Source organism: Astatotilapia calliptera, chromosome 22 (genome assembly GCF_900246225.1).
Source record: "Astatotilapia calliptera chromosome 22, fAstCal1.2, whole genome shotgun sequence".
Taxonomy (NCBI): Eukaryota; Metazoa; Chordata; class Actinopteri; order Cichliformes; family Cichlidae; genus Astatotilapia; species Astatotilapia calliptera.
The window spans coordinates 18977955-19003346 of NC_039322.1; the positions used below are offsets into that span (position 1 = coordinate 18977955).

General features: G+C 41.8%; 2 protein-coding genes across 4 annotated transcripts; one reads left to right on the top strand and one right to left on the bottom strand.

Moving 5' to 3' along the window:
- The first annotated feature begins 822 nt into the window (after positions 1 to 822).
- LOC113014420 (biotinidase-like) lies at positions 823 to 4263 on the top strand. Of its 2 annotated transcripts, XM_026155940.1 has the most exons (7): positions 823 to 992; positions 1107 to 1252; positions 1682 to 1831; positions 2601 to 2752; positions 3037 to 3214; positions 3312 to 3860; positions 3948 to 4263. In XM_026155940.1, exons 2-7 carry the CDS (start codon positions 1199 to 1201, stop codon positions 4218 to 4220), a joined length of 1356 nt encoding a protein of 451 aa, XP_026011725.1. In that variant the 5' UTR covers positions 823 to 992; positions 1107 to 1198; the 3' UTR covers positions 4221 to 4263. The 2 variants fall into 2 exon arrangements, with proteins under 2 accessions (XP_026011725.1, XP_026011724.1); XM_026155939.1 differs by having other exon boundaries at positions 823 to 1252.
- A 14-nt stretch (positions 4264 to 4277) lies between these two features.
- ankrd28a (ankyrin repeat domain 28a) lies at positions 4278 to 24385 on the bottom strand. Of its 2 annotated transcripts, none has more exons than XM_026155938.1 (29): positions 24221 to 24385; positions 14911 to 14994; positions 14124 to 14202; positions 12659 to 12729; positions 11963 to 12163; positions 11793 to 11880; positions 11542 to 11684; positions 11326 to 11433; positions 11139 to 11243; positions 10566 to 10644; positions 10281 to 10395; positions 10019 to 10101; positions 9874 to 9937; positions 9607 to 9675; positions 9310 to 9450; positions 9069 to 9180; positions 8943 to 8969; positions 8438 to 8512; positions 7945 to 8146; positions 7773 to 7860; positions 7524 to 7641; positions 7192 to 7411; positions 6995 to 7082; positions 6824 to 6907; positions 6560 to 6708; positions 6375 to 6457; positions 5823 to 5905; positions 5639 to 5730; positions 4278 to 5550 (listed from the first exon to the last, which is right to left on the bottom strand). In XM_026155938.1, the coding sequence occupies exons 1-29, from the start codon at positions 24245 to 24247 to the stop codon at positions 5252 to 5254; spliced, it is 3177 nt and encodes a 1058-aa protein (XP_026011723.1). In that variant the 5' UTR covers positions 24248 to 24385; the 3' UTR covers positions 4278 to 5251. The 2 variants fall into 2 exon arrangements, with proteins under 2 accessions (XP_026011723.1, XP_026011722.1); XM_026155937.1 differs by lacking the exon at positions 24221 to 24385 and adding an exon at positions 16688 to 17394.
- Between the last annotated feature and the right edge of the window lie 1007 nt (positions 24386 to 25392).

Below are 25392 nucleotides of genomic sequence, written 5' to 3' on the forward strand. Positions count from 1 at the left end.
ACAGCTGACGTGCTGGGTGGCTGTGGTCCTTGATGATGCTGTGTGCTTTCCGGAGGCACCGTTGAAGATGTCCTGAATGGTAGGAAGCCTCATGCCAGTTATGTGCTCTGCTGCTTTCACGACCCTCTGTAGTGATTTACGGCTGCTGGCAGAGCATTCCGTACCAAACTGTAATTATTGTGCTACAATAAATTACCTGATAATAAATGAGTCTGATAATAAAATGAGTAATAAGATGTTTTGATTTAAGAACTGGGTTTAGCTGAATTATCATAAGTTTGGTCTAAACTTTAACATAACTCCTCCTTTCACTGGCTGAATTTATCGGTTATGTGCAGACGTTTCCGATGGGATATTTTCAAAAATAAAAGCTGGGTGTTTATGTATTTTTTCCACTGAAGTCATGTTTCAGTAAAAAAAAAAAAAACAGTCCTAACGAATTCAGTTAAAATGTAAATGTTTATTATTATTATTTTAGCCACACTTTAAATTTATAAAAGGAACCCCATCCCCGCAAAAGAAAAAGAAAGTTAAAATTTTTACACATAAACAAACATCTAAGCATACATTTCAAACATTTCTATATTCTAAAAGTAAACGATAAATATATGTAATATTTAGTATTATTGGATGGTTACTTGGTTATTTAAACCACTATAGTTATATATTTCATAGATGAACTTTTCTTTTTCGGTACTAAAATTTTTGTTATTTATTATCATTGAGATTTTAACTGCACTTTAGTCTTAAAGTTACATGTTACATAAATGTTTAATATTTCTTTAACGTTTTTCTGTCCGGTTACATGCCAATAAAGTTATTTGGGGAAAAAAATTGGGGGGAAGAGGTCACGAGATAAACCGCAGCGTAACAGGGGCTATTTGTGGGGATATAACACTGTTTGGCACGAGGAGCTTCTTATCACTTTTTAACTAGAAAATTATCGTCTGAGTCATCATGCCTCGTGGAAGACTTCTGACCGCTTATTTATGGTCTGTGTTAGCACATAGGTGTCGTGCCTGACGGTGGAGAAACGATGTTGTTCGTTATAGCTGTTGTCTATGTTTATTTAGCGTCTGTTGTCGGTGTAACTGACTCCACTCCAGACTCGTGGTATGTTGCCGCTGTGTACGAGCACAAAGTAATCCTGAACCTAGATCCGCGCGTGCCCGTGTCCCGCCACGATGCCCTGCAGCACATGCAGAAAAACCTGGATATCTACGAGGAGCAGGCAGCCCGGGCAGCCCAGCAGGTATGCACATATTTAAAACAGTATTACTCATTGACCTTTACAGAATTCTGTTGGCATGTCCTTCAAATTAACGAATGAATTAAATTAAGTCGACTGCAGAAGAAAGTGAAGACGAACAGTGTTCAGAAGCCTTACAGGACCAACCTCTTTTAACCTTGTCACATTTTTCTGTTTTTTATGAAAACTGTCAAACTGTGATCTGTCATAGTCAATTTTTAACAGACTTTTTACTGAAGCAGTCATTGCTGCTTCAGAATAGGTATAAAAGCTGTCCACCCTTTAGTACTACTTAAAACAAGAAATTCTTTATATTGTATCAGCATTCTGTTTCTAAGTAAACAACCACTGATTCTTCCCCTGTATAAAGGTGTTTACTTTCACTGCAACAGATTACTGAATCTTCCTCTCTCTCACTGTCGTCTCTCTCAGGGGGCCCAGATCCTGGTGTTTCCAGAAGATGGTATTCATGGATTTAACTTCACTCGATTATCCATCACTAGCTACCTGGAAACCATTCCTGACCCTCAGGAGGAGAGCTGGAATCCATGCATGGAGCCAGAAAGACACAACAACACTGAGGTTCACAGTCATATATTTCAATCTTGGTGATGGCAAGCACCACAGGCTTAACACTGCTGTGATGTTTTTTTTTCTTGATCAGCACCATGGACTACTGAGCCAATGTTTGTAGTGGTAAAAGCTAAAGAAAACATCCATCGATCCATTCTTTTCCACTTATCCTTTTCAGGGTCACAGGGGGGCTGGAGCCTATCCCAGCTGTCTTAGGGCAAGAGGCAGGCACAGGTCCCCAGTCTGTCACCGGGCTAACACATAGACACAGACAGCCATTCGCACTCACACCTATAGGCAATTTTGGGTTTCCAATTAACCCAACCCCACTAACTGCATGTCGTTGGACTGTGCGAGGAAACCGGTGTACCCAGAGAAAAGCCACGCAAACACGGGGAGAAAATGCAAACTCCACATAGAAAGACCCCGGCCTGATGGTGGAACTCAGGATTTTTTTTTTTTTTTGAGGCAACAGTGCTAACCACCATGCCACCGTGCTGCCCTAAAGAAAACATATACAGGATAAATAAAGTTAGACTTACGTTCACAAGATAGAGTGCTGACTTAAACATATAGTGGAACTAATAATTTGTCCACTTTACTGTAATACTCTGAATATGAGAATCCAGTTTAAAGTACAGGAAGAGCACTTTTGATAGTCTTTGACTGGGCACTCTTATCTTCAGGGCCCCAGGGGAGCTGACCCATCTACTCTGTTGGATGTAACATCTCACTGTGTCTGAATCTCATCATATTTGATTATGTTTGTGACTCAAAGGTTCTCCAGAGATTGAGCTGTATGGCTCGTCGTAACAACCTCTACCTGGTGGCCAACATGCCCGACCTGCAACCCTGTCCCCTGAAGACCAGCCCCTCCTCCACCTGTCCTCCTGATGGGCGCTGGCAGTTCAACACAAATGTGGCTTTCAGGTACATGTTAACTCTTAAAATGAAAATGAAGGGAGCGGACAAATAAACACTTCTTTTCTATGGCCTCCTCTCCACAGATGGAGTGCATGTGTTTGTGCCTAAATAAAGACCAGTTCTCCACAATTCCCACAAAAATGATTGACCCTAGTGCCAAAAACACCAAACATTTCCTGGAGTCAAAGTTAACACTTCTTGTTTCAATAGCTATAACAGAAACTACTACAAGAACTACCAAGTATAGTAATTATTACAACTCTGAATCAAATATGTCTTCTTTCATACAGGTCAGATGGTCTTCTGGTGGCACGCTACCACAAACACAACCTATACTTTGAGGCCTCCTGTGACACACCTCCAGAACCTGAAATCATAACATTTGACACTCCTTTTGCTGGGAAGTTTGGCCTCTTCATCTGCTTCGACATCCTCTTTCACGATCCTACAGTGCTCCTAGTGCAGAGGGTATAAAATATAACCACATATGCACTCAGAGTATATATGTAACATTTTAAAATCTTCTCTGAAATTCAACACTTCTTGTTTATGGCTTTTTTTTTAGGGTGTGCGTCAGTTGATCTTTCCAACAGCCTGGATGAACCAGCTCCCCCTGCTGGATTCAATCCAGTTTCAGCAGGCATTCAGCCTGGGTGCCAATGTCACCCTACTAGCTGTCAACATTCGTAATGACAGGCTCATCATGACAGGAAGTGGCATCTACACCCCTTTTTCTGCCACCTACCACCACGCCAGGAAAGGAGACCCAGAGGAGGGCAGGCTGCTGGTGGCCAGAGTGCCAGTTTTGGAGCCACCTGAGGTTGAGGCTGGTGGTGGTGAGTCAACAATATCAGTGGCTACAGACTCTGGATACTGCTACCAAGACAACTGTGATGACCCTCCTCCTCCCTCCTACCCCACCTTCATCTCCTCTATGATGTATGACACATTTACATTTGTCCTCTTAAATGAGACACAAGGTGACGTTAAAGTGTGCAACGGCACTTTCTGCTGCCGCCTGCAGTACAGGTGGTTACTGCAAGAACATAAAGAGCTCTATGCTCTCGGCGCATTTGCAGGAATACACACAGTCAACGGACGTTACGCACTGCAGGCAAGAATCACATGAATTTTAATATTTCTAAAAAGGTTAAAACTGACAACTCACTATTTTTATTTGCCACATGTTAAATATCTACAGGTTTGTGCAGTAGTCCGTTGTGGAGGGTTGGATCAGAGCTCTTGTGGACAGGAAGTGGAAGAAGCAGAGTCTAAAATGGACTTCCTGTTGGAGGGGAACTTTGACACCAAATACGTGTACCCATCTATTCTGACAAGCCGACTGGTCCTGGAGCAGCCCGAGAGTCTGGAGAAAGCTGCAGACATGAGAGTGACCATAAAACATTCAAACACGAAGGGTGGCCTGGTCACTGCCTGCCTGTATGGACGAATGTACCACCTGGATAATGAATGAAATTTGGAGGGATCAGGAAAATAAAGTTCAGTGTTATGGTTAAGAACTGCTCCAAACTTCAGCTGTTACACATTTGTTTTATGTCTTATAAAATAAACCAAAACAAATGTCTTTAATCATCTGTTACTTAATCTTTACAATACAAACATTTCACCATGTAGCATTCATCCTCTGTTTGAATGTTGCATATTCCTCAAAAGGCAATATTTGATAGTTTCTCTCTCACACACACTCACACACACACAGTGACAGCCACCTTCTCTTGTCTCTTGTACACAACACAAACATTAAGAAAGTACAGCATTGCAAGTTATCCATTCCTTGGGCTGCTCATTCAGTTCATCAGTTGTACAGTACATTGGTCTTACATCCACCTGCTGTCACAATCCGCTCTCAACGATTCAATCTCCACCTGGAATAAATACGTAGGTTTCAATATTGACTTTCTCTCCTAGGAATCAAGAAGTCGATCCTAATCTTGAATGCAGCATTATAAGTGTCCCAGAGTGACAGTCAGTGGCTGCTGTGAAAGCTCAAAGTACAGTAGGGAAAACGCTTCTTCAGCTGGTCCCATAAGATTGTCCCTCAGTTTCTGTCTTAACAAAGAAAAAAAAAGCAGTCCTCTGAGCTTTTCTTCACCAGATGCTCCATTAGTAAATGTGAATGAAAAATCTTTAAAACCACTCCAGAAAGTATCCTCAAACAGAAAGAGTTCAACATAAAAATAAAAACACTGCTTTAAATTGAAAAGGACGCTGGGCATGTTACTGGTCGTACAGTGATGCCGTGGAGAAAAAAAAGTGGCAAATTATTCTTTATTTTACCAAATTATTACATTAGTGCATCTTTTCCACTGTGTATGCACCTGAAGGAAGCAAGCATGTGGTTCAGACGAGGATTATTTTTAGATTTGAAGAGACTTACCTAAGAATACTCTGCTTGTATTTACTGCCCTGTCAAGCTTTTGTCAGTAATCTATTAAGGCTCCTGAGTGGCTGGCTAACCTGCCAGTATTGAGGTTCCACTAGTCCTCAGTACGTTTCTGAATCTGAGTCATTCATTTCATCATCTCCAGAAACAGAGGACAGCGGCCGTTCTGGCCTGCAGTAGGAGGCGTGGTCAGGCCTCAGTGGGGCTGGAGTATCAAAGGCCACACCTTTGGAAATGTGGTTTGAAATAGGGTGGTGGTTGATGACTGTTTGAGTAAGCGAGAGAGTGGGCAAAGCTGCTATGGTGACCATGGGCGAGGTGGGCATCATTGAGTTAAGGATGAGGGCCAAGCAGTCAGCTACATCCCGATTGGGAGCACAAGCCAAAGCTGGAGTGTAACCTGGGAATAAAAGGAGAAAAGGGGTTCATAGTACACATTAGAATTACACCTGAAGAGTACGTGTGAGTGCAGTGAGATGAAAGCTGACCATTCTCATCCACAGCTAACACACTGGCTCCTTTCACCAGCAGCTCCTGGACCACCACTGTCAATCCCTTCCTGGCTGCTACATGCAAGGGCCTGCAGGTAGAAGAGTGCTACAGTAAGTTCACACTGGGTTTTGGCGGTTATCCTGCTGCTTACAGTAGGTGCAACCTTCAGGTTCTACATACGTCTGCAGAGCAGCGTTGGTGCAGTTAATGAGATTCCTGTCGCTGATTTTCTCCAGAATCAACAAGGCACTTGTCTCGTGACCCTGAGAAGAGCAGAGAGTACCAAAGTCATCTGCAGTGACCACGTGAGATGTGCAACAATCCTGCCTTTGTCAATATGTTAAAGAGATGACGTTCTGAGCTTCACATAAATGTTAATCTCGCGCAAAGCTTTAAAAAGCTCTTTGTGTGACAGTTACAGACCAGTGCTCGTGTGTGTGGCAAATATTATTGTTCACAATAATATGACATTCTCCAAATTGTGCCTTTTAGTGATGCAAGTGAAACATGTGATGATGTGGTTAAATGTGTCTGCCAGATGTGTCCAAAGTGATACATAAATGTTCCAAGAGCCAGGGCCAAAACATACACGTCCCACACATTGCAAAAATATAAAATCTGAATGGTAACTACTTTCAACTTAAAATCTGAGACACTGAGACCACAAGAAAATCGCAACATTTTTAATACTGAATGACTAAATAACATTTCCTGTCTCTGAAATGCCTTTACCTTGCTGCAAGCCAAATGCAATGCTGTGTTCCTGTCTGCATCTTGCAGTGCCAAGTCTGCCTTAGCAACGCTCGCCATCACCTCTGTAACACAACACAACAGTGGAGATTAATACAAGTGAAAGGTTAACAAATCAGGGACCATTATTTCCACAAGTTTATCCCTGTATCAGTTAGTGTACTGACCCACAGCATTGGTCTGTCCATTTAGAGCTGCCATCATCAGTGGTGTTCTGTGCATGTGGGTGTCAACAACATTTGCCTGAGCTCCATGGCTCAGAAGAAGGGAAACGCACTCCACATGGTCAGAAAAAGCTGCAGCATGAAGAGGAGTCCTGCATCAACATCAATACAGTTATTGTAAATACGTTCCTGCTCACTAAGAACAAATACAAAAAAACAACAACAAAAAAATCCCTCCACGCATGATTTTAAGTCTGCATCTCTCACCTGCCCTTGGAGTCAGTTGCATTCACAATATTTGCACCCAGGGAGTCAATTAACATCTCTGCCACTCCCTCATTATCGTTTATCCTAAAACACACAACGCAGCCTGTCACACACCCTCAGAGCAAATCGATCCTCATAAACATTCGTGGATATAAACAGACAGAGCCTTACACAGCACAGTGCAGTGGGCTGAATGAGTTCCCTGTAATCTTCCTGAACACCTCCTGATCTAACAACATCTCCACACATGCGTCATACCCTGGAAAACAGAGAAAGACAGATGTAAAAACAGAAGAAAGTACAGTGCTGTGTCTTAAAAAAACCCAGATTGACATGGTTCTCAAACATTTCACGTTGTGTCCCAATACCGTTATAGCAGGCCCAGTGCAGTGGTGTGTAGCCCTTGCTGTCAGTGAGGTTTGTGTGACTGTGTGAAGTGTTGGTGGCCTGCAGCAGGGCACCCAGGGCACCCACACGGCCAGAAGCAGATGCCAGGTGCAGGGGGGAGCGGCCCCGGATGTCCTTTACACTCACGCTGGCTCCCCGCTGGAGAAGGGCCTCTACACATTCCTCCTGGCCTGTCACAGCCTATGTGAAACATACAGAAAACACTAGAGAGTATAAATACCAAAAGAAATTTTTAAAAAGCATATATTAAAATTTAATATGCGATCTCAGTAGACACGTGTGCCTATCTCACCCCTCGGTGTAGTGCTGTCCTGCCCCAGCGGTCCTGATTCTCCACACTGGCTCCTTGACTGAGCAGAGAGTACACACAGTCTGTATGTCCGCTCAGCACTGCCAACATCAGAGGAGTCCTGAACACAGTGTGGAGATCAGGCACAACTCAGTAAGAATATTTAAGTGATCAGTTGAATCGCACAAAACAGTAGCCTAAGATTTATATATTTTTTTATTTATGTATTTAAACACACATGCACACACTCACTGTCCGTTGCTGTCTTGTGCATCCACATCAATGTGTTGGTCATTGTTGTTCAACAGCAGGCGCAGGCACTCTGGGTGGCCATTCATAGCTACAGCAAAATGAAATTTTAACTTTAAAAGCCAGAAAATTCACCCTTTTCACGCGATGGGAAGGCGACTGCCTGCTTATATACCTGCAGTATGTATGGCTGTCTGTTTGTGAATGTAATCCCGAGTCATGGGTGACGCGCCGTGGTGCAGCAGCAGAGACACACACTCCTGATGACCTCTTGAGCAGGCCAGAATGAGGGGGGTGCATCCCTCTGGGCTCCGAACATCCACATCAAGCAGGGATGACAAGAGCACCTCTAAGGCTCCACAGTGTCCATGATAAGCCTGGACAAAGTGAAAAAGCACACACACACACATTATGTTAAATGGGGTGGCTGTGGCTTACTAATCTGAAGGTTGGTGGTTCAATACCCAGCTCCTCTATCTAACTGTCAAAAGGATGAGTGTGTGACATTAAAACTGCTTGAGCATAGGAGAAAGTGCTTGTATGAGTGGGTGAGTGTTCAGATAGAATAGAAAAGCCCTAAATAAGTACTAATCCTTCTTTAATGAATGCAGAGTCAAAGATAGATAGAAAAGAAAACATGCTTTAAAGAAAAAAATCTTAAAACTCACTGCCAGATGGAGTGGACTAATGGGAGCGTGGCTCTCTGAATCACTCAGCATGTCTGTTCCTGATGTCTCCATTAGCTGAAACAGCAATATTACTCATTTCAGATCCAGGTTTGCACAAATGCCAGTATGTGCAATACATATACTGATGGATGAAAATTGGTTGAAAACTGAAAGACTATAAAAGGTAGGAGGGCATAAGATTAGGTAAGGTAAAAGGTAAAACAACATAACATGAGAAAAAAGGGCTTTATTTACATAGAAATGTGTCATGATTTCAAAAAGTACATCAATATATATATATATATATATATATATATATATGAACAGATTTTAGTTTTGTACAAAATACAGATAAAAACAGCCTTTTTAATTTGATGCCATAATAAGCCAGAGGAGGGTTCACAGCTTTATCTGTTTAGCAGTTGTCGTAGCCACTACACTACAACAGAGGGAGCTCCTCGCAAAGCTCAATGGTGCTACAGTGAGAGACTGAAATTCCTCTTACCACATCAAGGGGCGTCTCAGTTGCCATCTAAAAGAAACAAAGAGACTTTTTGATATAGTGTCAGAAAACAGATTTATCAGCCTTTATGGCCAATTTTTCCCCATTCAGTGCAGCAGCTGTACACACCAGCTCCAGGCAGAGTGTGCGTCCGTAGGCCGAGGCATAGTGCACAGCACTATAACCCTGTTTGTCTCTCACACCTGGATCTGCGTCATTCCTCAGAAGGTATTCCACACATCTGGGAAAGACAATAGACAGGGTAAGTTTAAAGTGTTTCTTTTATCTCTTTTAAAGAAACACTTTAAACTTGGCATTAGGGATTCTCTGAAACATAATATTTACACTTTGAACACAGAGCAGAACTTACTTCCCATCAATATCAGCAGCAGCAGCGTAGTGCAAGGGGCTACAGCCTCTCTTGTCCAGCTCATTGATGCTTGCCCCAGAGCCCACCAAGGCAAACACACACTGGTAGTTACAGTTGGCTGATGCATAGTGTAGCGGAGCTCTGTGAAGATCAATAAATTAAGTTAGCCACTATTCGCAGATTTAATGTGGTCAAAACTTTACCATTGTCTCCATCTCTTATTTTACTCCATTTCTAGCATCCACCTTTGTGACACCAGCACTGTACTCTTAATCCAATTTTCACATTTTATCTTACCTGCCAAAGTTGTCTTTCCTGTTAAAGTCTGCTCCGATGTTTAACAGCAGGTTCAGACACTCCAGGTTCCTGTGTGGAGAGGGGGACAGCTGTGTTAATGTACCACTCACTGGTACAACAGTCAACTGCATGACATTTACAAAGTACATACACAAACTTTCAGTTCAACCAAAACGTGTATCAGATTGTTGAAAAGAGAAAGAAAGAGTACAATGACAGGAGAATAAGTAAACTAATAATACTGAAGCAGTAAGCAAAAACAATCACCCTCCAGCTGCAGCAGCATGTAGACAGGTCCTTCCAAAGTCGTCGGGAGTGTCTATGACAAACCCTGCACAAATATGCAAGCTGCATTAATTTGGATGTCAACTGGGTGATTCCACAGGCCTGAATGGTGTCAGCATTAATGTACCTGAGGACAGCAGCTTCCTGCAGCAATCTGAGAAGCCGCTGAGAGCTGCCAGGTGTAGGGGGAACATCCCGTGAATGCCTCTCCTTAAAAGACAAGCCATTGCATGCAAGCATTTTTATGACAGAAAAAAAATATTTTATTTATCCTGACTTAACCGTTTCCAGGCTTAGAGCTACTCACTTGCATTTGATCCTTTAACACTACTGCACAGATAACATGAAGCAAGAAGACAGACAGATGGTGAATGTCAGTTGTTACTAACTTGGCTGTGTTGGCTCCGTGTTTGATGAGCGCTGTAATAATTAGCTCGTGGCCATAGCGGGCAGAAATGTGAAGGGCAGTGTTTCTGCTCTTGTCCTCACAATCAATTTCAGCTCCTACACCCACATAAATCAGATAGAATTATATTTTCCATTAAAAAAGCCGGAGCAATCTCAAGAAAAAAAAAGAGCATATTGTGCAACATATGCGGCATACAGCACACTCTGAGATCCAAACTAATTTGAATCCATGCATGAGACAGACAGCACTGGGCGAGGGCTCTCACCATTTTGAATAAGAGCCTGAGAGCAGGAGAACCTTCCATGTGTAGCTGCCATGTGCAGGGGAGTCTTCCCATCTTTACTCTGAAGAGAGAGAAGGCAGAGAAAGAGACATTTATTATTGCAAAATGTACATATTACAAATATGAAATCATTAAAACATCAGCTATTCAACTATGAGTCTAACTCAGAAGTGTTAGAAAGATAAAATGAACAGAAGCTATCACAGACGCCACTGTGGACCACCCACACACACAAAATGCTTGAGCAGCTTGCTGCCTTAGGGAGTCTCCCTCCCCCTCCATCATCCATATGGCCTTGCACCTTGTTGCTGTAGGGACCCAATATCAGTTTCCATCACTGCTACCAAAGTGCTAAAAACACAGTCCCTCTAGCTTTCAACTAAATTCTGAGCAGGATGCATACTAGTAAACACTGAGGACATACAAGATAAAATTTATCCTTTTTTAATACATAGACATAGGAGCATTATGCACATACTTCCTTCTTTGGAAAGCAAATACTCTCCCTTGGATGAATTTCTAGTTTCAGCTTTTTTAACTGCATGTTAACATTACCTGCAAGTTGATGTGAGCCCCATGGGCCAACAGCAGCTCCTGGCACAGCGCCCCCTGGCGTGAGGAGGAAGCAAAGTGGAGGGCAGAGAAGCCCCTCTCGTTCACCTGAAGCCAGGGGACCAAGTAACAGGATTAAACACACAATTACTATGCACATGCAACGTGGCAGAGAGTGATGCGCACACACCTGGTTAACACTGGCTCCTGCCTTGATCAGCTCACCGACAACCACATCCTGTCCATTGTAACAAGCCAAATGGAGTGGTGTGTTGCCATAGGCATTAGCCTCATTTACCTATGCACAGAGGAACAACATTTTCAATTTAACCATTACTAACTACAGTAAGAAATTTTGGTGACACAGACGGCATTTTAAGGACACTGTCAGTATGTCTGTACTGACATTAACCCCGAGGCTCAGCAGGTAGTGCACTGTGCTGCTCATGCCACTGGAGGCAGCTGCATGCAGTGGGGTATAAGCCTTCTTGTCCTTACAGTCCACCTCAGCTCCACTGGCAACCAAGAACTTCACTACCTCCAGGTGACCTAATACAGAGAAGTGAGAAGGAGATGAGTCAAATTCACTTCTGTCAAGAACTACATGCCAGCATCTCCCATTCACATCAACACTATGACCACTATGAACACTCTTACCCATGTAGGCTGCCCAGTGGATGGCTCTCCTGTCCTTCTTATCAAACGCATTAATGTTGGCTCCTCTTGACAGCAGCAACTTCACCATCTGACACACAGAATCAGATTGACAAGGAGCTGATGTGTAGTCACCTCTGTATCTGTGTGTGTGGGAGTGAAGAAAGACTGACCTCTACATGTCCACTGAAGGCAGCGTGGTGCAGGGCAGTGCGTCCCGCCCGATCAGATACGTTGACATTGCTTAGTAACGGGACCAAAGCCTCAGCACAGCGTACCGCCTTATTGCTAGCTGCTACATGGAGCGGCGTCTGCCAGTTCTTGTCACGAGCATTCACATCCGCACTGTGCTTTAGTAACACTGCCACAGCATCCTGAATAAAGAGTGAGCAAACATAAGGTCTACTGGAAAACAGTCTCAGTGCTCTAAGAATGTAAGCACCAAGGTTTACAGGTGGCTGTGTGGGTGTTTAGAAAGTTCATATTCTATTCATAGAGGGCTTTCATCCTGAAATCAAAATGCTGGAAAGTAGAAACTACACAAGGGACTATGTTAGTTTGGGCATGTCGCCCAGGACTAAGAAGAATAGGCAGACATTTTGACGTTTATCAAACACAAAGCCATAACACAGGGGTTATTTCCATTTGCCCCTTTAAGGCCAGATTCTGGGAAAGATTCTCTTAACTTTATCACGACAGACCTTTCTCGAAACCTTGTCAGTAAAGCAGCTAAAAGATATTCTAAGCAGAAAGTGTTTGCGAAATCTCCCTTAAAAAAGGATTTGTTTACCATTACTTGTGACAGGGTCAAAGTTGTAGCGGATTCCCCAGAGGTCACATTTGCATGTGTGTTTGTGTAAATGTGTTACCTCACTACAAGAAGCCACAGCTCGGTGAAGAGGAGTTAACCACTTGTTATCTTTGGCATTAACTCGGGCTCCTTGAGTGAGAAGAAGAGAGTGAGACAGGGTAAGAAAAAGGAGATGTCAGAGCAGTCACATAGTGCCATACGCAGAATCGCAGAATGTACAAAAAGGAGGGGAAGAGCTAAATATCTTAAAAAATATCTTGTAAAATAAATAAATAAAAAAGGATTTTATGAGAAGGAGGATGAGCCAACAGTGGCTGGAAGATATAAAATGCCCATGATCCCCTTTTGGCACGACCCGTGTGTTAAAATAGCCCTGCAGCTGCACCTGTTACTTGCTCTTCATTGAGAAACACTGAATACACACACAGTCTCACATTTATTCGCGCACTACAGCACCCTACTCACTCGTGTTACACGTATGCTTACACTCAGGCGTTTAAGTGTAAGCTCCTCCCACTGATGTGCTCAGCTTACTTCACAGAAAATGAAGCCAAAAAAACACTCGTATCAGATTGTTGACAGATCACAAGAGCGGTCACTAGTCACCATGAGACGGTAACTGAGCAGTGAGCACAGCATGGAAATTACTGAGAAACTGCATGTTATGATAAAAGAGATGACAAACAGTCAGGCTTTTATTCCAGTTTAAAATGCACTGAGCTGTATGGAAGTAGGGAACTACAGGGGGGAAAAGAGTAACATGGCATTAATGAAATACAAAAAAAAAGTTGTCTGTGAAGGTTCTCAGTCATCCAGGTCATCATAGTCTAAGAAGCTTGGAAAGTAAAGCGTCCCTCTTGGGAGGACACTCCCACGAGGCTCTTACAAATTGCACATTTTAATAAGGAGAGAACAGCTAATTATTCAGTATTGCTTTGAGTATCTTACCGAGCAATCAGCATGATGTAAATAACGCTTTTAAGACTTGTGCCTAAAAAATACTACAGTTTGAGTGAAGGGATATAAACATACAGAAGAGGTAATGAGGATACAGACATAACTGTATTTCTCCATCCACCCAGGCATTATAACTAGAGGTCCATAATTAGGTAGAAATGAAATCAAATGATTGGCTTAACAGCAGCACGGTGGCACGGTGGTTAGCACTGTTGCCGCACAGCAAGAAGGTCCTGAGTTCAATTCCACCATCAGGCCGGTCTTTCTGTGTGGAGTTTGCATGTTCTCCCCGTGTTTGCGTGGGTTCCCTCCGGGTACTCCGGCTTCCTCTCACCGCCCAAAGACATGCAGCTTCTGGGGATAGGTTAATTGGTGTGAATGTGAGTGCGAATGGTTGTCTGTCCCTGTGTGTTGGCCCTGCGACAGACTGGCGACCTGTCCAGGGTGTACCCCGCCTCTCGCCCTATGACAGCTGGGATAGGCTCCAGCGCCCCCCGCGACCCTGAAAAGGATAAGCGAATGGATGGATGATTAGCTTAACAGGTGAGCTGGGGTGTAATGTTTACCTGAGAGGATGAGAAGTTCAATGATCTCAGCATCTCCCAGGTAAGCTGCAGCATGCAGCGGGGTCCGCTTCTCGTTGTCCTGGGAGGACGTTACGAAACAAAAACAATCAGTAAAAAATAGGTTTCACTTCTCGTTCAGGACACACATCCTGAGCTGTGACATCATTTGCTGCATGCCAGAACAGAATCAATAGACCTTACAGTGTTGCAGACCACAGGAAGTGCCATTCAGTAAAAATATCTATCATCGTTTCCCTTTTATTCTTCACTTCACTTCATCACTTCAACACACATCTCGCCCTTTCAGTACAACTGAGACCAATCAGTGAGGTGGGGCTATAAACAAATCTCATGTGACTGGAATAGGCCTGGGCTAGTGTAGCTGGCTCCAGGGAGAGCTGGTGTTATGACCCCACCATTATAGAACCACAGAAATCACACTGGAAAAACACGCTCAGGAAGACTGGGACACAGACTGAATGAAATTGGGGAAAAAGGAGAGAGCCAGTGAAGGTCGTGTCCTTTCTCATCTGAAAGGTTAGAGTGTTACAAACAGTTCATATGTCCTGTCTGGCTGGCAGCTACATAGGATGCAGAATACAGAAAGCTGCCAAAAAAGCACTCCGCCAGCCAATCGATAAACCCAGATCAGCTGTGGGCTGCCGGCTGCCTGCTGCTCCCCTCGCTGTTGTTTATGTGCCCTGTGGCAGTGAAAGGCAATGCTAATGTGTTTGTGTAAATTATTCTAAAACTAAACGACCTGAAGCAACAAAAGTGTGTGATTTACCTGAATGTTGACATCCTCTTTCTTGAATATGAGGGCGCGAACTTCATCTGGGTCCACATTGAAGATGGCTCTCAACAGAGATGGCTATAGAGATTAAAAAAAGAAAGAATGATGAGAAATGCCAGCGTATAGCACTATTGGAAAGGCAGTAATTTTCTATGCTGACAAGTGTGTTATCAGAGAGAGTTATGAGTGTTTCAGACGGAAGAGTCTTGCACACACACAGAGTATAATCCCAGGCTGGGACAGAGCCATAGGTCACATATGGCTGTATATCACCTATTTGTTTATGAGTGGCTGTTTTGGCACAAAACTGTTCAAATCTGGGTTAATCCTGAGCATTCTTGCCACGTTGTGCTGCAACAGAAAGTAAATAAAATGTAAATATAGAATAAAATAAAAATGAATAAAATACATTTATGAATAAAGAAGAATTTTGAGTACATTTCCTAAATTTAAACAAGTTATACAAGGTCCTCCTCAAGAAAGAAACTGTGAATGAATGACAGGCACATGGTTTATCTTTAGCCTCCGTTTAATCTATGCTCACGGTCATAAATGTAAACAGCTGCCATGAGGTTGACAGCATACTGAGCAGGATTTGTAGCCAGCGATGCCCTGCAGTCATGATAAAAGTAAGATTAAGACAAAAACAGCATCCTCCTTTTCCTTGCATCAGCCTTTATTTTAAAACTGCTTTCGGCTTTCAGAAGTGATGAATTCATAATAAAAGGGTAATTTGTCATCTCTGAGATTTAACTGTTTCTGTGTTTGATAGAGAAAAATAACAAAACTCATGCAGCACAGCAGACATTTGGTATTATAATAAATCGCCTTAAAGACTCCCCTAGTGAGCCTCATCTTTGTTACCAAGATTTGAGCAATGTAGAAATTTTAAATTAATGCTACTGTTCTCTAATTGCAGCTTCCTTCTTTCAAAACCTATAAATAAAAAAGTGTTTTTCATTTGCTGCAACAGTAGTGAAAGTGCCTAACGCTAATATGATGGTGCTGATTTTGGCGAGGCTCTAATCTTCAAATGCTGCCGTTCGCTCTTTTGCAACCTATCAAGTATTGTCTACTGAGGCTCCATGTCTCTTACTGACAAACCTTTTTTGCTAGAGTGGCTCGTCATGGTCAAACACTGCTGTTCAGTCTATACTTAGTACGATCTAGTGTTAATAAGCACTACAACAAACACTTCAGCCTTCTTCTGTTTTCCCCAACCTGCTCTCATTACCTCCAAACTAAAAATAAGTAGGGCTGTCTAGCATGCCGGCATCCATCTCTTGCCTATTACAATGATGACCACTAAGCTAATGTAAGTGACTGAAGGAGGTCCCCATGCATAAACCCTGTCATCACAGCCGGCACATCTTCTTTGGCTTCACCCTCTTCAGTGCATGCTTCAAAGAGCAGTCATCATAAGTTGAAAAGACTTATTAGCATGTTCCAGCAGAAAGCTTGCCCTTTATACATCCAACAGCGGAGACTACAAAGACCAGGGCTTGCTTTTAATCTATACAAACCAGAGCAGTTCTCATGTGGCAGGACAATACTAGCGCTATATTTAGTGGCACAAACCATGTGCTGAAAGTGCACTGTATTTTTATAGAATGGCACATGAAACAGTACAGGTATAAACATCAGACCAGAACTCAAAAGTGCAGTGGTCTACCTTAAATCCTAGTTAATGCTGTCATTTACACACAAAACTGTAGATGGTACCCTCATTAAAACCAGCAATTTAGAGATTCAGCAAACAGTCCCATCTCACCTTGTCATCCTCAGCGACTACCTTTCGAGAGGCATGATGGGATCTGCGGTCTGGGGATGATTTGGGCCGTGGAGGTGGGGATGAAGAGCAGGACTCATCCTCCTCTACCTCCTCCAGTACCACAATACACACACGGCTAGCCCGCTCAGACCGCATCGGGAACAAACATTCACACGCCACACAATCACTCACTCACTCACACACACGCTCTGTCACTCACGCACATGAATACAGAGTGTTCCTTCTCACATATGTGCACAATTCAGCGGCACAAAGGTCAGCAGTAAATCCCGCACACATAGTGTTTTCCTCGTAAACAAGCGCTGCACATCTTCGCAGAAAAAAAACCACTCTGAAATCCGGCTCTGTCCTCTATCTGTCAGTGTTGCTTTGCGGCATGTCTTTTTATCCTCCTCCTCCTCCTCTCTCGTCTCCACACTCACACTCTGTGAGCGGCAGTAGCGGAGACGGCAGGGAATTCCTTTGCGTAATGGTGGCAGTAAGAGGCATGCGGCAGAATGAGCTGCGCACAGGAAGCTACATATCCTCGCTGCTGTGCTGCAGCCAGGAGCACATACGCAACTGATGCAAACACACACGCGTGCGCACACACACAGATTAGCATAAACGTGGGAGGGGGCAGCAGCACCTAATGTATGTGTGGGTATGCATCGCTCATTTCAGGCAGACTGCTGAAGCCAGCTCTTTCAAAAGAAGAGAGGGATAGGAGAGGGAAAGGAGGGGGAGGGGAGAGGAGAGAGAAAAAGAGAGCCAGGGAAGAGAAAGAGAAGGGAGGGAAAGGGGAGTAGAGATAAAAGGGGTGAGAGACAGAGAGAAATAAAAAGAAAAGGAGTGGGAATGGGAGGGGATGATTGTAGGCAGGTACCTGGAGCACTACAGAACAGCTGTGTAAGTTGACAGTGGAAAAAAAGAAGAGCAGATAAAAGAGAATCAAGTTATAAAAAGAGTGACGAGAGAAGTAAGATTTACTGGGACAAAGGACAGCTATTTGATGCGTCACTGTAACCAGGTCACTTCCTGGTCAGGGCTTATCCTGACTGTCCAGCTAACGAGTATGACAATACTTCCACTGTTTTAACTGTAAGAACAAAAGCGAAAGTCTAATAATGCTTTTAGAGTAAAAGCTTCCCTCTCAAGGAACAGAAACCATGCTGTTTGTTGGACGTTTGAGCTCGGTCCAGATCCCTGCTTGTTTACAACTCTACCTAACTCAGTCTACCCTTTGCCTTATCATTAAGTACCGATGTAATAAAACTCCTGTGTCTGTTATTGCACATTAAAGTAATAATGTCAAAGGCTGCTCATATTTTGTTAACTGGCCAGGCATCTTCAGGGATCTTAAAAGCTATATTCAACATAGATTGTTAAAAGCAACAACAACAACAACAACAAATACACATACACACTTAAATGTAGTGCTGTTTTTAGCTAAATGGGGTGTAAATTATCTGCATTTTATAAAGCTGGTGCTACAATAGAAGTCCCCTTTCATTTTGTATGCTGAAGAATCAAAGAAAATGAATACCACATTGTTGTTGTTTTAGTTTGTGTGTGTGCCCCTGTCCTCTTTGGTGTACTGGTGGCATAGCTTTAGAAGTTCCCATCTCCTCATTATAAAACTGGAACCAAATGGCTTTGCCAGAGAATGTGAGGGTAGCTAACAAGACCAGTCTGTGCGTGCAATACTGTGTGTGTGTGTGTGTGTGTGTGTGTGTGTGTGTGTGTGTGTGTGTGTGTGTGTGTGTGTGTGTGTGTGTCTCCTTCATATTCAACGCAGATCCTAAAAAGAGCAATCTTGCCAAGCCACACATCCCTATTAACTCAGTGGGAGGGACGGCGCAAGGCAAATGAGAGAGAGCGATTCATTTAGAAAGAGCCTTTGTGCAGGCCTAAATTTTAAGTCTAATGGTTTTAGCATTTAGAAACATAATATGAAACACAACATACAATTTCTTTTTTCCTACAGTAATCACTCTGCCATTACAGATTTGCATCAAAAGCACAAACAAAGAATGATTTTCACGAAGCAAAGCATGTAAACAACCAGCGTTTTGTCTATCCCACTTGCTAGCACTGGGGAAACTCTAAGCAGAGCAGCCCGAAGATATTTACAAAGCAAATTTGTTGTAATCCGCTAAACAGAAGTGAGTATTTCTGTCTGTATCCACCCAAACTCAAAAGCAAAGCCAAAGCAGTGGATGTGGAACAGGCTGGAAAACTCCAGATACAGTAAAATGAATGATCAACATCATGTGAAAAAACAATCTAACAAATAAATAAACATTTTGTTAGGTTGGTCTTGTGTGGTATGAAAAGTCCAGTGTGACTGCAGCTACTTCATGAGAGACCTGGCGTGACAGTGTGCATGTGTAAGAGAAAGTATGCAGGCCTGCACTGACCTCTGCTCTGACCCAGCAATAGGATGCACGGTGTGTGTAACATGATCCCAGAAACACAAAGGGCAGTGCGTGAGTGTGTGTGCTGGCACAGACAGCAGTAATAAACCTGCTGATATCAGCTGATACCGTGAGATATATTAAAAGGTTTCAACGATCATCATGAGATTATCTGTAGTATAACTTTGCTGTTTTGATGTGTAGCCAGAGCCATCTAGAGCTATTATATCTCTAGAAAAACTACAAACAGAGCAGCAAAAACTACAAGTGGAAGATGGCGATTAGTGCAGCTGCTGCGATAGCTCTCCCCTGACTCATTATGTATGAAAGTACTGTGCGTTGCTATCCTAAAATACAGGTTACCATTTTGCTCAAGAAAGCTGATATTACCGTTATGAAATCATCTGTATGATAGGCTGAAATCTTTGTAATGGCTAATGTTGTAAATTGCTTAAGCTAAGATAATCTAACTAACTTTATACCTCATAGTATCGTTAACCACCTACTCTGCATCCATTCAACACTTTAATCTGTCTCCCATCAACAAATTATTTAAACATTTTAAATAAATGGTCTGCTACCATCACGTCAGTGTTTTAATACAACTTTTGAACTAGTACGCGGGATAGACTTTTTTAATTATCCGGTTGTTCAGTCTGACGTCACTAGCCGTGTCTGGACCTAAACTCCGCTGCAGGTCCATATATCAAACGATCACTATGGCATTACTGAGAGTAGAAAAACTGCCTAAAGTCTTTCATCTTTAATAAAATGATCAGCGTTCTGCTCTACCAGGTGTAACAATTGAGTTTAACATCCAGGCATCCATGAAAACGGAATTTATGACATTTAACGAGTTAGAAGTTAGCAGGGAGTTAGCTCGCTAGCTTCTATCTAAATACAATATAGCATGTCCTGACTGCGGGGTTTTGGAAACAAATTACAGCTCTGTTATCACTTCCAGCATAAATGAAGACAGAAAACTAAACAGCAGTGACGTTTGTAGGGTTACTGAAGTTGGGCTAGCTGGTATATAATGATGTGCTACGTGACCGCTAGCGACACAGCTATGTTAGCATAATATAAACAAGCTAACTTTTTTTCCACTCGATAAAAGTTAACGTGAGTGTTCACGGTGGTCAGGAACAAATGTAATCGCATGGCAGGATGCTGTAAAAGGACCAAACTTCAGCCAGGAGAACAACTGAGATAATCCATCCACAATACAAGGTTAGTCATTCATATACTGCTGCATGGGCTGGGCTGTAGTTACATCCTAAGGTTTTAAAAACTGAGCTTAAATAAATGATTAGCGGTAATAAAAGCCGAGGGAGGTCAACAGTGATCACTGACTGTTTTAGGAGCTTTTTGAGATCAAATAGAAGAAAATACATAACATTAAACATGTTAACAACACAAAAGCCATATTAAACGCAGACTACTACCGGAAGTAGGATTCGTCGTGTCATCACTGAACAACCGGATTATTATTACTGTGATATTGAACTGGCCTCAAGATATTGATAACGATTACTAACTTACTGGTAATGCGACACAACTGGTATGATGTGTACTAGGTATGTCACAATGACTGCGCTGACAATAACTGTGATATTTAAAAATGAAATATCAATATTGTATCAGTGACATTCATATGAATCTAAATAACTCTGATTTGGCTTTGGGCTTTTTTTAAATGTAAGGTCACAGATTCTCACCATCTCTTTGACTTTAATTCATTTTCCAAAAAATACTAAACAAAAATAAACAGAGTTAAAGAATTTGACTGATTCAATTATTGCTTTTTAAAATATTTTTGGCAGATTTTCTATAGCACTGGCAATTATATTGTTCTGATTAATTTAGTTTTAAATGGATAATTGGTTAATTGTTTAGTGAAAATCTGATGTGATGTGAAGTTCTACCTTTTTCTTTTAAAATCCTTTATTTGAACTGTAAGAAGAACTCTGCAGATTTATTTTAACACCATCTAACCTTGAGCCAAGATCATCTTTAATGTATTGTTAATGCGGGAGAAACAGGAACGCCGATAAAGAACAAGAACACAGAACAGTCAGTTTTAACCACTGGGTCAGCTTACGCTTTGATTATACTCAGACACAGACACGGACAGCTGGAGACCCAACAGACTAGGAGTTATTCCCGTTATAATTCTATGAACTATGCCTAAATTCCACTTCCTTGGGCGCACGTGTAGTTGATGTCACTCAGACACAAGCGGCCTCAAGCGGACCCCAGCTGACTCGCAGATCTGCAAATTCTGATCAAACTTACACTAACTATGACTAAATAAACTAAAACAAACTGTGACTCCTAATGGTTTTTCTTGTATAAGTCACTACTTTTAGCCAGATTAACCTAGAATAGACTACATACTCTCCAGGACTATAAAACTGAAAACTAAAGCAATAAAGCAATTAAGCTGTATAAATTCTGCACACACTGCACTTATCCAAACAACTTGGTGCATGATGGTCAGAAGCTCTCTGGTGACCGGCTATTGCATCGCACGATTCTGCTGAATAGAGACAGTTCTTTTGAGAAGTCGCAGGCCAGTAAACACATAGAAGGAGAAACATTTGAAATACTAATGATAGTATATTTAAAAAAAAAAAAAAAAAAGGAGAAGAAGAAGAAGAAATGATTCAATCACTTCTTAGTAGGGCTGCTCAATTAATCGAATTTTAATCACGATTACGATCTGGGCTTTCAACGATCATTAAAAATGACTGAGCCGATTATTAGCCCCTCCCTCCCTCGTGCTTTACTCTCGCGCTGCTCCGTGTGGTAAATCGAGCGCACCTCTCTGCATTTCGAACACGCATCACAACAATTAAGAGGACCCGAGGAAAGCTCGGAAAGCTAAGCAGAAGTTATTTGGACAGGAGAGTGACTGCCGTTGGTTGAAAAGAGAGGTAAAAAAAAAAAACTTCAGTGGTGTGGAAACACTTTTTTGTATTTAAAGTTTTGAGGGATAAACCTCTTAAATTTCTCCAAGTAGAAATATATGTAAAAAGAAAAACAAAAACGATTTTCAAATTTTTTTGTAGTTTATTGCGCTTTTTTGCAATTAATGTAATTACTATGGACTTAATGCAGACATATTATTAAAATTTGGGCTATAACAGTTGTATTGGTGTATAGCAACTTGAAATGCTCCCACAAATGGCACTACAACATGTAAAAAAATTATATAAGCTCTGGTGGACTTGGTTCTATGGTAGGTCTTAAAGGGTTAAATAAATATCGTCAAATAATCGTGATCTCAATTTCAGTGAAAATAATCGTGATTATCATTTTTGCCATAATCGAGCAGCCCTACTTCTTAGCTGGGTCAAACAGCCTGGTTTCTAAGCAACAGGACGCCCTCTGCAGGACAAACATACGCCGTTGCCAAGAAAAATGACATTCTCGTCTCCACTTTGGCCCTCTGAGCACTCTAAGTGTGACTATTTTTGTCCCTTTGTCAACTTGTCAGCAAACAGCACAGAGAACAATAGAGAATAGAGAGGGAGATCTGACCACACACACTCTTCCGCTTGTTGCGTGCTTGATGTAAGACTGGAAGACTGTTCAGGCCAGGACAGGACACTGAGCCCCACAATACCTGACCCACTTTTTCTTGACCAAACTCATCAGAGCTTCAATCAAAGCCAATTGTGACTCAACATATAACTGAATTTCTAAGCAGTCAGTGTCACTATACTGAACCCCTGATAAGTCATTAAGAGCATAAAACATAAATTTAAAAAATGAAAGAGTTAAATCGATAATTTTAGCCTAATGCAGTTTCATCATCTTTATTATAAAATGTATTATTTAAGAAGTTTAGCACCAGCACTCGAACAGAAACACAGTACTTTGACTCACGGTGTAAAAGTCTGAGTCTAAGTTAACCTGTTCTTTATGTATGTTGACAAATCAACAAATTCCATGCCAAAAAATATTCTGTCTTTTAAATAGATTGCTCCACAATACTATTTTCTTTTTAAATATACATATATATAATTCTATTTTTATTTCTGTTAAGTAAAATGCATACATGTATATGAGCTTACACACTTGATTTCCTAATTTATTACATCTATCTATCAACCAATCAACCAATCAACCAACCAATTTTCCTTTCAAATGTTATATAACATACAAACTGCTGTTAATGTGGCTGGCTTCTCAGTGGGCCAAACGTGGAATATAAATAAATAAATAGTGTGTGGCAAAAACATTAATCCGACCTTTGGCTAATGATCAACCCGCCCACTTGCTATCACCACCCTGAAGACAGGAGCGTTTCCAGCAGCTGATCTGAGGATAATGTCTGACCGGTGAACACAGCTGAGCAGACTTGAGGGCCAGCACCAGCTGCTACTTCCTGTGACAGCCTTTCTTATCTCCAGCAACAGGTGACTGCCCGAAGCTGCCCTCGGGGGCTGAGACGGACAGCTGACAAACCTACTGGGCAACAAATTCGATCTGCAGTCTTTTAATTTGGAAGGTGCAATCCAATCCACGATATCGGCTAACTTTTACGTTATTAACCTGGCAAGGTGTACCGCGCGTTAAGGATTGCGGTTGCTTATTCACATTTAACAGGGCGCAGGAGTTAGCTAGCCACCCAGATAACCTCGTAGCTATCCAGCTGTGTTCATCGGTCCATCACCACCAGCAACACACACACAAACAGTCAAAAGCACCGAGCCTTTGGCATGAAACTACTTTAACTGGACAAAGTTAATGTAAGGCAACAGATGGCCACACGTTAGCATACTTCTTGCTCTTTTTTTCTTTTTTTCTGTTTACGGCTATAGCTAGTTAGCTAACATGTTAGTTGACTTAATGATAAGAATGATGCAACATTAGCCTAGCATTTAGACTTTTATTTCAAAAATAACATTTGCACGGCAGGCTTAAGTCACTATCGACAAACCTAATAGTTTTATGTTACACAAGTTTAAGGAAAAATAAGCAGTCGACGTGACACGCCGCTCCTTATCCCCATACTGTAAAAACTCGAGCAAACTGGCGTTAATCAGTTTTCCTCAAAAGTGTCGAGCTGACTACACCCCAACTAACTGAATTCATAGGTGAGCATTACCTGGTCTTGTATCTTCAACACAGCCATATTCCTTGAGTTAAGACCAAAGGAGGCAGCAACTCGCACGGGAGTTACTGTAAATTACCCGGGGTAGACTGAAAGGGAAAAGACGCTCCGCGGCGGCTTCTCCCTCTTCCTGTCACGGACGCACTCACTGGGAATACACAGCATCAACTTCCCCATATTTTCACTGTTATGTATCCCACTTATCAGGGAAATCATCATCTTGTTTCCCATAAACACAAAACGCAGACTCCAGCGCCCTCGCCATATGTCAATATGAATTGTATACTGATTGAAAATAAAGTAGTTTTGTATTAACTACGCTGAGATAAATTCAAAATCACATTTTTTCCTGTTTGTACAGAGTAAAAACAATCATTGTGCCACATAGTGTGAAGGCATGAAGCAACTATAGACAAACATATGAAGTAAAATATTTTTTTATTTAATTTTCAGCGTTCAGTATTATAAAAACATATAGTTAGGTCAATATATAATTAACAGAAACACAACACCATTTTAAAATTTAATTGGTAACAGAAGCTTATTATTATTATTATAAAATGAATTTGAGAACGGAACACCGGCTTTAGTTTAAGGGTAATCACATCATTGTATGTGTTGCATTTGTTTTCTTGAAGGTGAGGAAGTGGAATATTTTGGAATGACTCGTTCTCAACTCAGTCAGTGGGGTGAAGGTGAGTCAAGTGGAAGAACGGAAGTTGTCTTAGATAGTGCCAGTGAATTTCTGGCCTAACTGCTTTATTTCAAAATTTTAAAGTCTTAAAATCATCTTTAATTACTTTCAGAAATAAGAATTGAGTGCACAAGTTTGAATTTAGTTTTGGATTTTGTCACACAGGCTCAAATATGTACATACACCCCCACAAATATTTGGTTCTTCAAGGGGACATTGCTTTTAGTAGTCATCAAAAAACCTCTCGGCATAATTCTGTTTGGACCACTCTTATTTGCAAATTTAGTAGAATTCATTAAGATTGGTTTCTTTCCTTGCACAGACCCGAATTTCAAGCATAGTCCATAAATTTTCAATATGGTTGAATCCATTCCAGAAGCTTAATGTTAGCCTGCTTTATCCATCCAAATATGCGATGTGTTTCAGATCACTGTCCTGTTAGAACAGCCAATTGTATCCAAGTTTCAGTCGT

What these genes read in the sequence shown, in the direction of transcription:
- LOC113014420 (XM_026155939.1), top strand. Translation starts at nt 1,037, where the DNA reads ATGTTGTTCGTTATAGCTGTTGTCTATGTTTATTTAGCGTCTGTTGTC. An exon ending in CAGCCCGGGCAGCCCAGCAG is followed by an intron (nt 1,253 to 1,681) that starts GTATGCACATAT and finishes CGTCTCTCTCAG; the next exon opens with GGGGCCCAGATCCTGGTGTT. An exon ending in AAAGACACAACAACACTGAG is followed by an intron (nt 1,832 to 2,600) that starts GTTCACAGTCAT and finishes TGTGACTCAAAG; the next exon opens with GTTCTCCAGAGATTGAGCTG.
- ankrd28a (XM_026155937.1), bottom strand. Translation starts at nt 16,843, where the DNA reads ATGCGGTCTGAGCGGGCTAGCCGTGTGTGTATTGTGGTACTGGAGGAG. An exon ending in GGGCTCACATCAACTTGCAG is followed by an intron (nt 10,645 to 11,138) that starts GTAATGTTAACA and finishes CTCTCTCTTCAG; the next exon opens with AGTAAAGATGGGAAGACTCC. An exon ending in CACGGAGCCAACACAGCCAA is followed by an intron (nt 10,102 to 10,280) that starts GTTAGTAACAAC and finishes TTGTCTTTTAAG; the next exon opens with GAGAGGCATTCACGGGATGT.